A 12500-nucleotide genomic window follows, 5' to 3' on the forward strand; every position below is an offset into this window, starting at 1 on the left:
GACCACTTAAAGGGGCTAGGTCACGCAATTTTAGGCAATTTCAGCACTGATCCAATGGTCATAGAATTAACTCTAATATCAAAATAACTGTTCAAAACTATAAAAGAACGCTAACAAAATACAGGGAAGCCAAGAAGGGACATGGATGGACAAAACTGGAGAGGATTGAAATGGATTGAATTTGGGTAAATTTGAAAAATGTCGACCCACCTTTTTTCAAATTTATATCATTCTGTATAAAAATGTCATTTACAAAGCTGGAAAATCATTCTCAGTTGTTATGTGGCCGTGATTTTGACGTTTAGAGCTCATAATTAACAAAATTAAACAAAATTACCTAAAATAGTGTAACCTACTGTAGCCCCTTTAAGCGTCAAGGACATCTTTCAGGAGGTGTCTTCTTGCAATCAAGAGAACAAACTACCGCCTGAGGTCGCTTGTAGGACTGCTATTGCGTTGATGGTGGGTTGAAATGAAAGTCAATTGATTCCGACGTGGAATTGTGACTGTGGGAACATTTTATCCTGGAATATTTGACTCAGTTTGGTGGGCTCCCTAGAATAGAATGTGCAGCCTTGGTATTTTATAGTATGGTGGGCAAACCAAGAAATTGGAAAGTGGCTCAAATCTTGTTGGATCTGGAAAATAACCACACAGGAAGGAAGCTACATGTACGTACCCACAATGGCAACGAGGGAAGGCTTTTTGATTGAGGATTTTTTTCACGTAATAATTATATGCAAATTCTTATATTTTTGTTGGCCTTGTTGGCTTTCCCCCACACTGAGCTTGGGGTGCCTGTGTTTACAATAAAAAAATAAAGGGGCATGTTATGGATGACCAATAATTTCTTTCATAGGGCTATTCCACCTCTGAAATCTGGTATGCTGTACTGGATTTTGGCACAAATTACTGCAACCTTCATAACCTGATCACAGGTCAGATATTATCTTGAGTAAGAGAGCTCACATTTGTGATGGTAGTTGAACTGAGTGGATTGCAATTTGGTCTGAAATCATACGTGTGATTTCAAAATCGGACGAGTACGATTTGAAATCACAGTCAAGTATGATTTCAGACCAATACTGCACTACACAAATTTAAATTATTAACTTTATTAATACATCCATTTAGAAACCTTTGGCTGGGAAAATAGTGCGATTTAGAGCAAAAAAATAATAGTGTGATTCGTAAATAAATAGCACTGCTTAGAGCCAATCAGATTGCAAGGATACCAGTGATTTCTAAATAGGTGTAATAAATTATTGTGTACTGTGAAGTGAAAGTACAAGGTAGTGAAAGTTAAGATCATCACAGTTTATAAAATAATTAGGATAGTATGTGCACTCTCATTGGTCAATAGCTGTGTTAAGATGAGAGTATGTAAACACGGCTGTGACATCACGCGAATTTTGATTGGTTATGTGTTGTCAGACATGCGTTTTGATTGGCTGGTAGGAAATAAGCATAGACCCTATGCAAAAATGGCTGCCTTTAAATCATTGTTTTGTTCATATTCAAAATAGCCCAACTAACCTCGTTCGGGACCGACCGATTTCGCAGGAATTTATTCAGTCCCTCTGCACTTTATCACGCTAGTACGAATTATGCGGGACGTACACGAGCTATCGTATTCAGTCCCTCTGCACTTTAGCACGCTAGAACGAAGTATGGACATGTACGTGGGATTCTTCTACATGTCGTTGATATGTTAGAACCAAAGTACCTGCATAGTCAAAGTCATGCCAAGGTAACTTTGTGCTCTTGTGCTATAAAAGAATGTCAATGTTAACAATCGAGAAAGAGTGAAGCCAATGCATAGATAAGCGACCGTTGATACAAAAAGTGATGAGAAAATCGATGTCATCTTTGTAACTCCAATTCATGTCTTGAGCGTATTTCAAGCTAACAGTATTTTTCTTATATAAGTACTAAAATCATCCATACTAAGAAAAAGATTTAGAAAACGACATCCTATTTTGGGCATGGTAAACTTGTTTGGGCATTACTAAACACAGGAACGGAACGGAACGGAATATACCGGAATGAGACAGAATGAACAATCTGAATGGTATAGGAATATACCGAAATGAGTCAGAATGACACCGGTTTGAGGCGGAAGGACACACAAATAAAGCGGAAAATACCGGAATAAACTGGAATATGCCGGAACAAGATGGAATGACTCTGGAATAAAACCGAATGACACCGGAATGAGATGGAATAAACAAGAATGGTACCGCAATAAACCTGAAAACAATGCGGAATGACAACAGAATAAGACAGAATAAACCAGAAGGACACCAGAATCCAGGTGATTAGCGTGGACCGGAATGACAAAGAACAAAATGTAATTTTATCATTCTAGACTGTGAATGAATAAGTGTAACAATAGAGAGACTGACAGAAAAAAAAACAGTTTACATTAAAGGGGAAGTAACAAGGCTTGGAACGAGTCACGATATGTTCTCACAATTCTTCATGTAAATATAATTATTATCAACGATCGATCTTTTTTCTGTGCTTCTGACTTCTTTCTTCAAACACTGCGTTCAGGTGCGATGGGATTATTGCCAACAATCGGGAAGAGAAAAAGAGTCTTCTGGCCGTTTACACAAATCTATTTCCGTATATCTGTGGGTTGTGGGAAGCAGGCAAGCAGCAACGGTAATTAGTTTGTGGTTTGCTGAACTTGATTGTGATTGGTCAATACACAATTGACCTGTCAGAATGAAATAAAAATGTTCATGGGTTTTCTGACTCACACAGTAAAAGCCGCCTCTGAGATCCATAGGTCTACAAAAACAATTAGAATAACATTCTGTTTCTCTTACTACTGTTTTTGGCTCACGAAAAAAAAGATTACTTGCACAACAAATTATTATTTATTTAGCGACGGATATACCTGTCAAATTTTTCTCGTGATCGAAGTGTTCCAGCTCGTTCCAGTATATTCCGGTACCATTCTCGTTCATTTCATTTCATTCTGGTGTTATTCCGCCTCATTCCAGCAAGTTCTGTTCTTGTTTTGATCGTAGACTCAGAGCATACAGTACACTTTGGAATTTTAAGTGTTTTACCTACTGAGCGAAGTTTCAAGTATTTTATACAATTACTGTACGTACATTCCTGTTGTTTATTAAAGAGAAAAGTTGTTCTGGAAGTGCAAATTTGTCATTACGGCCCTTTAGTCATGAATTTCACCCTACCCTGGTAATACGGCCACCCCGTTAATACGACCAATTTTTTTAGACCCGTTGATGACCGTATGAATGGGGTTCCACTGTACATAGCATTGACATTTTTGTCCTTTAGGTGCTGGCCTTGACAAAGCTGCAAAATACACTGAAGAAACAAGTGACAAGATATGTACACAGTACAGCTCACACAACTGTGATAAGTATTGAATTAATAAAGAAGCTCAAAATTATTGATGTGGTGGTGATGCTGCAGCTTAAGTTTGGACACCTTTCTTTTCTTTATAGTGAATTTTAACAATTATCGGAAGGTTTAATTAATCCAGGACTTGCACTGTGATTGCCGTAGAAAGAACTACATTTCACCCAATATCTGTTCAATGGTACTGCTGGCATCTTCAGAATGCTAGTAGGACTTCCCTTTAGAGTCACTTGGGCCACGAGGTGCTAGCGCTTTCATGCAGGCAAGTCTTAGGACTGTCTGCCTGGATTGTGTGTTTGATGGCCCCAATATTATTCTCTGAAGAGATTTAGAACTAGCCACCTAGTATGCATAACCCCATGGGTCTGCTCAAGTTCAGTGTTCATTAACAATAATAATAATAATAATAATAATATTGCGAGGTATTGATTAACACGTTGAAAATTAAAAATATTGATGTTTTGATGTCAGCATTTTTTAAAGGACACAGTGAACAGGTCTCTTATTGCCAACAAGGACTTTAAGTTACCCAAGGTTATTGCCTTGCAAGTAATAGTCTAGAACTCTCAGAAACCTGGTTACTAAATGTTATTGGAAAACACCTGGCTTAAAGGGGCTAGGTCACGCAATTTTAGGCAATTTCAGCACTGATCGAATGGTCATAGAATTAACTAAAATATCAAAATAACTGTTCAAAACTATAGAAGATCTCTAACAAAAAGCAGGGAAGCCAAGAAGGGACATGGATGGACAAAACTGGAGAGGATTGAAATGGATTGAATTTGGGTATTAAATTTGAAAAACATCGGCCCACCGTTTTTCAAAATTAAATCAGTCTATATTAGAATGTTATTTACAAAGCTAGAAAATCATTCTCAGTTGTTATGTGGCCATGATTTTGCAAATGAAAGACTCTTGCTCTGCCAATTTGACGTTTAGAGCTCATAATTAACAAAATAATTTAATTAAAACAAAATTACCTAAAATAGCGTGACCTAGCCACTTTAAACTGTCTTTATCATAGTTATTGTAGCCCAAGAATTTGAAGCTACTGTAAAAGTTTGTTTTTATAGCCTTACGTTTCTGCTTAAATGTGTCATTGTCAGATCTGAGTGGAGAGTTCTGTGCTTAGATATAATGAAAAAAAAAATTAATACCAAGAAGATTGTAGTAGTAGTCTCTTCCGGGTTCCAATGGTTTATTACCACGGTTATAATTTACGCTCAGGCTCACAATTGTACCATGCCTCTACTGACAAATGCAAAAGACTTGATGATTTTGTGACTGTTAAATTTCAAAATGTGTGTCGCGACCGCCCCCTGTAATTCAGTTGTTACTGCAGTAGGGTTGAATAAACGATTGATTGATTGATTTCAAGATTTTTTAAAAGAATGAAAGAGCCTTTTTCCAAAGAGGTTTGATCGATCCATCTGCTTTTTTTAGTCATTTGGTAAGAGATTTTGAAAGTAAAAAATAAACTTATCATATTTTTGCTGCACAGTGGTGTGAATTTGATGATTTTAACTGGTGTTTTATAGTGGGGTGTTGCAAAGTCTAACACTGGTAAGATTGTAGTTTCCCTACACAACCTGCGGGACCCCAAATGATGATTTTCTCGTCGATGGATGTTGTTACTCTATAGGTTTCAACAAGAAAAAAATTGGGGGCCTTCCTAGCCATCAGCTTTAAAAGTACAGTTCTCTACTTCGAAAATGTGTGGATCTGCAAATTCTTGGCTTGCATAAGGTGGACTTGAATTGATATTAGGTTTCTCTAACCTAATATGAGTTTTTTTCAAGTTTGATTTACATAATAACCCACATAAAATCAGCATCCTTGCTGGATCAGCTTCCTCATGACAAATTACATGAAACTACCTGCAGTGGACATTTCTGCCTTCCACAAGTGGAATTCATGTTCTGTCATCTCACATTATTTGAGTAAGTCAAAGGCTGCGCATGTGGTCTCGTAGGAATATCAACCATTTCAGTTGGTTGGAATTTTTCAGGACATTCTTTTTGGTGATGACCATCAAAGGTTTTTTCAATCAGCTTAAAATTTGAATGAAATAGTTGAAAAGAATGGGTAGCGTTTGTGTTTGTCTTCAGGGGCTTTTAAAAGTGGTCAAACATGATTCCAGCTGCTTGCAACATGCAGAGAATTTTGGAACGACTTTTTCCAAGTCCAGGGTTACACTGTTTTCATCTAAAGCAGTCTTGAACACGTGTTCTCTTTAATTTGGCAACTTAAATTGCAAGCTTTAACATAAACCTCTTCCTGTGGTTGAAACAGGTGATCCCAGCAGAACACAACCAAAAATGCTTCTTTGAGAAAAAAAATATATTGTGCACTATTGAATGTTCCCTACTCCTTAATTTAAAAAAATAAGTGGGTTCTAGCTCCTGAGCTTGAATCCTGGACCTCCTTATATGGGTTCAACTCTAGCTGAACTAATACTTGGGCCTTTAATTAAATTAAAGATGATTTTGGGCAGAAAGTGCTACCTTTGCAATCACATGTACTACAATGTATGTATTTGGTTCAACTGTTAAAATAATCTCAGATAATTAACGACCATGATTCGTTTTGGAGGCCTACACCATTACCCTTGTTTATAAAATCAAATTATATGAGATGGCAAAAAAATCAGGCACACGCCGTTGGGACCTATCTGATAGATGAAATAAAAATACACATAAAATTAAAAAAAACACAACTCAATGTATTGACATCTTTATTTACACGACAAATAAGCCAACTTAGTTTCAGTACCAACTTCTTTTTGACGTAAACAAAATACATCATCACTGAGGCCATCTTTTGGAGTTTCTATATAATTACACTTGGTATGTTGACTATGAATCACCTGGTATTGCATTACATTGGCAAGTGTAACTCATTAGAATAGCCTGTAGCCTGAGGAGGCATTATTGATAGTTACAATGGATTCAAAACATCTAAAGGCAAAGCCTGTTGTTGTCATTTTTGTATGGAAGATTGAGGAGGGCCATGAGGTCGGCTTCTTGCAAGATCTCCATCTGTTTGAAATATGGGCAACATTCGTTCAAAGATTGTTACTTCCTAGACAAATGGGGAAAAAAAGCGTGAGGGTTTTAGCTACAGTGTTTGTTGATATTATTGTTGTTCCTCAGTAGGATGGGTGAGAAAGGCAATACACAAAGGTACAAAATACAGAGAAAAAGGTTGAAGAGAAAGTACAGGGAACAGGATGGAAAATGCTAGATAATATACGTCAACATGGGATGCAGGGATTAAAAAAAAAATACTTTGCTTAACAAGAACCACCAGCAGTCAAATACATGTGTAGGTCACTTGCTTGATGGTGTAATTTTCAACTAATATCAGATTACAAGCTTTGAATGGCTCATTGGCTGTGGCCTAGCTGTTACCATGGAGGCAGTGCAGCCTAGTGGTTAGGACCCTTGTCTTGAGATCCGGAGTTCCGGGGTTCAAGACTCGTCTGACCACTCCTTGAATTTGTTCCTGGTAGTCCCCGGGTTCAACTTCTCAACCGCACTCTTAAATGGCCAACTGGTTTGCCTCTGGCCAGTTGGGATTCTTAACAGTTGTTGTTGTTGTTGTTGTTGTTGTTGTGTTCTGTCGTTTTTGCTCGTTGTGTTTCATTGGCCCTGAAAAGCCCTTATGGCCTAATCACTGAAACGAGGGCTTACTAAGGCTTAATCAACAAATTATTGCTATATTGACTGTGAGTCCATTGACTCATGACTCATGACTCATTGACTCATTGACTCATAAAACATGCGTTCTCTCAACTGAGTCCTCTGTTATGTTGTTTTGGTCGTTCTGAGCTGTTTGAGGCATCATTTTGTGAGATCCACATGTTCTCGACCGATGGTTAGAGAGTCAAGAAAATTGACAAGGTAGGCAGTACCCAGCCGCCAGCTGGTGACTTCTTCTTGTTCAAGCTGGAACTGACGCCAAACCAGTGAAATTCTCACCTTAAAACACCATAATTTAGGGATGTCCCCATAACTATAACTTCGCCAAATTTGAACTTCACCTTTTGAAAATTACTGAGAAAGACGATCCTGAAATCCATAGTAAAGCTTTCTCACTATGATCGGTGCAAGAAACCAGACCAAAGGAATTCGAAGCATTTTAATCTATTCCAATCTACCAATCAGTGCAACACGATCATTGGGAACTGCCTTGGTTGCGTTGCACTGATTGGCAAATTCGAGTAGATTCAAATGCTTCCAATTCCTTTGGTCTGGTTTCTTGTACTGATCATGTTGAGAACGCTTTATTATGGATTTCAGGATCGCCGTTCTCGGTGAATTTTAGAAAGATGAACCTCAAATTTGGCAAAGTTATGGGGACATCCCTAATCAATTGGATGCTGGTGTTTTTAAGGTGAGAATTTCACTGGTTTGGCATCAGTTCTAGCTTGAACAAGACAAGGTCAACAGCTGGGTGCTGCGTACCTTGTCAATTTTCTTGACTCTCTAACCGTCAGTCAAGAACAGATCTCGCAAAATGACACCTCAAACAGCTCTGAATGACAACAACATAACACAGGACTCAGTTGACACTTTGTTTCATCTTTCATTGAATTATTTGCCGAGCAAATCACAACCGCCGTAATGTATTTATCCTTCTACAGATTGATAACAGCAACACCAACAGAGGGTGGTCTGCCTGTGATGAAACAATCAGTTCCTACGTTTCAATTGATCTCTCACTGGTAATTTTGTTGTTTGCCCCTACATGTAGATCAAAGTGAACACACTGAAAAAAAAGGCAATAGAAGAGGGTCGCCTTTTACTCAGTATACACTCTCTCCTGTAGGTTTTAATGTTGGGTGATGTGTAAGGAACTGGGCTCGCTGATTACCATATCTAATATCTAATACCTTTTCTCCTGGTAAGCATTTTCCAAATGCTTCTAACAATAACTTTTCATTTTCAACAGTTGTTTTAAAATCCAAAGGGGATATTTTCCCATCATGGTCAACATCCTAGAAAGCAAAATTCAGAAAATTGAAAAAACGAACATGACACTGAGAAGTTATTAAAAATTAATGTATTTTTGCAAGCAATAGACTATAATGGTTCTCTATTAAGTAAAGACAAAGGTTGCATTAGTTACCATCTTTTTAAAAACTTGGTCAACAAGATCTTTAACATTCTCATCTGCATCTTCTTCTGTAGGTGACTGTAAGTGGAAAGCAATATTATTTATTTGTTCTTAGACAATAGTCATTAACAAACTTTATTATATGGCTTGTGTTTGTAGCCGATATAACGCGCACTCTGATTGGCTAATTGTGACTGAATTGTAGGGCATTATTCTCCCGTAATGCCCACGGGCCGATTACGGGCTTGCAAAAACAAAGCAAAAGGTAATTAAAAAGCCATATAATAAACTACTTACTAACCGAGCTAGCTCGAGCCGTACTGGGGAATATTGGCCCTCGGTCCGTACTGCCACGACCTTGGTCCAATATTCCCCAGTACGGCCCTCGCGCTTGGTTAGTAAGAAGTTAGTATTAAATGCCCCATTCACACCTCAACCGCCCTAGGATTCCCCCCATTGACAACCCCCCATTGACGAGTAGAATCGTCTGGCGTTAGACAGAGTAAAGACTGTCACTCTCAGGGATCAATGGGTTAATAATAAATTATTACTTTGTGGTATGTTCTTCTCAATGATTCAGAAACAAAAAGAGAACTACACACATGTAGAATACATATTTTAAAAAAAACCAATTCCTCTGAATTCAGTGTTCAGCATACATGACTGGCTGCAAGCAGCAGTTGTACTGTACAAATTTTATACTCAAAGTTACAATTATTATTGATGTAATTCGTACTGCAATTTTTATTATAGGCATGTTTTCTTCGAAAATTGGCCTTTCACAAACACCTTCCACGGTTAAAATTTTAAACAAAACGTCAATTAAATTCGTGCACAAGCGTGACAAGCCACTACCCCTTACAGATTTTATCATCGCACTTGACACGTACTTACTCTGTCTAACGCCAGTCGATTTTACTAATCAATGCAGGGAGGTTCCGGAGTAACAACCGGTAACCCCTACCACCACTCAAAACTAAAGCTGACAACGTGTCTCCTTTATTATGCATAACTTTAGACAAATGCATGAGATCTAGGGTCCTAACTACATGTAAGCCTAATCCGTGTGGCCAGCTCAAATTGGCTGGGCTACCAGGATGTGGCAGCATCCTGACATTTGTGCTCCTGGATGGAGTGCCCAGCATAATTAATATAATATTTTACTTTGCAAATTTACAGTGAAAAGAAAATTTCATACTATTATGGGTTTTCTTTAAATCCCAATACAGTTAGGAGACTGCTGAAACTTGATGTGCATTTTTCACCAATAAAGGAATGAAGACTTTGTAAAATTAACCCATTGACTCCAGAAGCACCCAAACCCCCCCCCCCCCCCCCCCCCTTACCCCATTGACGAGTACAATCAGCTGGAGTTAGATGTGTGAGAGTAAAATTATTTTTAAGTCTCACACCCACACACCCAAGAGTCAATGGATTAAACCAACAAGTCTCGCTTTCAAGCAGCAATTCCTTTTGTCATTCTTTTGTGCATGCTTATGAGACTCGTTGGGATCTTAATTATTAGTGCAAGGTCACAACTTACAATAATAATTTATTGGCTGGCATTTGTGATATTTTATTATTATGGTGAACTGTCGATGAAGATAAGGCTTCTGACAACAAAGGATTGACATCTACCAGTACTTCCTATGGTTAATTTTACTTTCTTAAATTGCATTTTGTTTGCATGATGTCTTCTTGGAAACCGGATTACTCTTTTACAGCTGTGTGCTGACTTGTTTAAGAGAGGTTGAGATTTTTACAAATGATTACAAAAAAACCACATTGTGCACACCAACTTTCAATATTATTGGCAGTACACTGTCTTAATTTTGTATTACCTTGACCATACAGTCTTTTAGCATGTGCTGAACTGCTTCTCTTGTTATGTAGCCATTACCGTTCAGATCATACACCTTGAAACAAACTACATTAAAGAAAGGGAGAACACAAAAAGGGTTGGGTAAGCCTTCTTAATGTCATTCATTTGACGTTCAATATTCTTAAGCTTGGCAGGCCAAAACTAGTTTGACGAGATATCTTAAACCATTGACTCCTATAGGGTCCCCATTGACGAGTAAAATCGTCTGGCATTAGACAGAGTAAAATACATGTACTCTGGCGTTCTAGGCAGAGTAAAATACCAAGTCTGGCAGTTTTAGGCCAGTTTAGGCGGCAAAGGGTTAATGGGGACATGGTTTTTCAGTGAGTGATTAACCCATTGACGAGTAAAATAGTCTGGTGTTAGACCGGTGTTAGGCTGGTTTAGGCATCAAGGGGTTAACTGCTTTTCTGCACAGAACTGAGGCTCTGGGCTTGTGGCAGAAACAGGGACATGGTTTTTCAATGAGTGTAACACATTGACAAGTAAAATTGTCTGGCGTTGGACCGGCGTTAGGCCAGTTTAGGCATCAAATGGTTTTAAAAATGCCTTTCTGCGTGGAACTGAGGCTTGTGGAACCAAAGGTTTTTTTTTTCCAGTCCTCCGCCATTGCCTTCGATGCTTGTAATGTCATATCCGGGACCTAGGGAAAAGAAATTCATCCAGGCACCCAGGGTAGCAGAATTGGTGTGCATCCATTGGAGAAATGTGTTATTAAAAATAAAATTTGGTTGTTACTTTATACTTACAATCTATTTGCTCCTTAAATGTTCCTCTAAGAAATTTTGACATTCCGCACACCCACTCTTTCATATTCAAATTACCATCATTGTCTTCATCAAAAACTTTAAATACTACAACAAAACAAAAGCATTATATTCATTTGCTACATGTACCGGTACCTCTTTTACCACTAACTAGTACAAGTTTACTACTCTGTAAATTTTAATTCAATCAGTACTTTGAACTTGTTGCCTGATAATTCACACTCTGCTAGCAGAGACTTTCTTTTGCTTGCTCTATTTTGGCGTTCTCGAGAAAGACTGCATGAATCGAGAAAGATCTTTAATGAGTATGCGCTGCATGGTTTAATACCATTGAATAAAAACTAATTTTGATGTGAAAATGTTCTTCAAAGGAAATAAGTGTGAAAAGACACTCTTTTATTTAATAGGGTATGGATGACACCGGATAACTTAATTGATTACTTTTAAATGAACTATCAAGGATTAACACTTCAATTTGTATACTATTACAGGAAAAGATGGATGAAGTTCACAAGCCCCCTGTTTGATCTATGCATCAGTAATAAAATTAATGCTCTTGAAAGCCCAAGACTTCGTTTTTGTAAAGGAATGTATTTGAGGTGTATTTCAGGAGCCAGAGATCCCTTTGATCAAATGAAGACACTTCATGTTTTTCCCTGGTCTTGAAATAATTACAGCGTCGCCTTTTTTGACAACAGAGCCTGCATCGATCAAAACTGTTAGTATTGATTCCCCCATTTACACCACCCCTTCCCCTGAGCACTTATGTCCAGGGTTGACCCTAATTAGATGCACACCCAATTATGATATCCAACACAAAGTCAGTGTCCCTTTAAATTAGAAAGGCGATAAACACACAGTTCGACATTTGTTGATCAACAAAATGCTGCTGCTCTTATTCAACAAATGACTTGTGTCATGCCGTGTTGAATGCTGAAATTTGCCACTCAACACATTGAACATTGTTGAACAATGTTGAACAAAAATAGAGATCAGCTCTGTTCCGTTCAACACGTTTGTGCAACATTGTTCAACATTAATTGAGCAACAAATGTTGCACCGTGTATCATCAGCTTTAGTCTAAGATTTTTCTCCTTATTTATAAGAGTAAGGTTAGGTTAAAAAGGTTAACGTCATTTTTAGGTCAGGGTAAATGCAGTAGTTTATCCTTAAGGAGTTGAGCAGCACTTGGGGACACTTTGTGACGTATTCCGAGACAAAGGTGATGTTGAATTGGGGGAAAAAGCAAGGGGGCACTTAATTAGGGTGAATCCTGGACATATTTACCCCTGAGGGGAGGAAGCAGCTGTACACAGGCTACTCCCCCATCTGTG

The 12500-nt window shown here is 38.1% G+C and overlaps 2 protein-coding genes across 2 annotated transcripts in view; one reads left to right on the top strand and one right to left on the bottom strand.

The window, feature by feature from the left end:
• The window catches only part of LOC137967982 (uncharacterized), an 11567-nt gene extending 6670 nt beyond the window's left edge, over window positions 1–4897 (top strand). Inside the window, exons 4-5 of the mRNA XM_068814597.1 lie at window positions 860–938; window positions 3316–4897. Of these exons, the coding sequence (XP_068670698.1) occupies window positions 860–938; window positions 3316–3407 (171 nt within the window). The 3' untranslated portion in view covers window positions 3408–4897. The remainder of the gene's footprint in view (window positions 1–859; window positions 939–3315) is intronic.
• A 1219-nt stretch (window positions 4898–6116) lies between these two features.
• Window positions 6117–12500, bottom strand: part of LOC137967981 (calaxin-like) — an 8131-nt gene continuing 1747 nt past the window's right edge. The window contains exons 3-7 of the mRNA XM_068814596.1: window positions 11149–11253; window positions 10359–10444; window positions 8530–8595; window positions 8294–8398; window positions 6117–6480 (exon numbers count right to left, since the gene is read on the bottom strand). Coding sequence (XP_068670697.1) covers window positions 6379–6480; window positions 8294–8398; window positions 8530–8595; window positions 10359–10444; window positions 11149–11253 — 464 coding nt within the window. The 3' untranslated portion in view covers window positions 6117–6378. The remainder of the gene's footprint in view (window positions 6481–8293; window positions 8399–8529; window positions 8596–10358; window positions 10445–11148; window positions 11254–12500) is intronic.

This window comes from Montipora foliosa, chromosome 8, assembly GCF_036669935.1.
Source record: "Montipora foliosa isolate CH-2021 chromosome 8, ASM3666993v2, whole genome shotgun sequence".
NCBI classification, from domain to species: Eukaryota; Metazoa; Cnidaria; class Anthozoa; order Scleractinia; family Acroporidae; genus Montipora; species Montipora foliosa.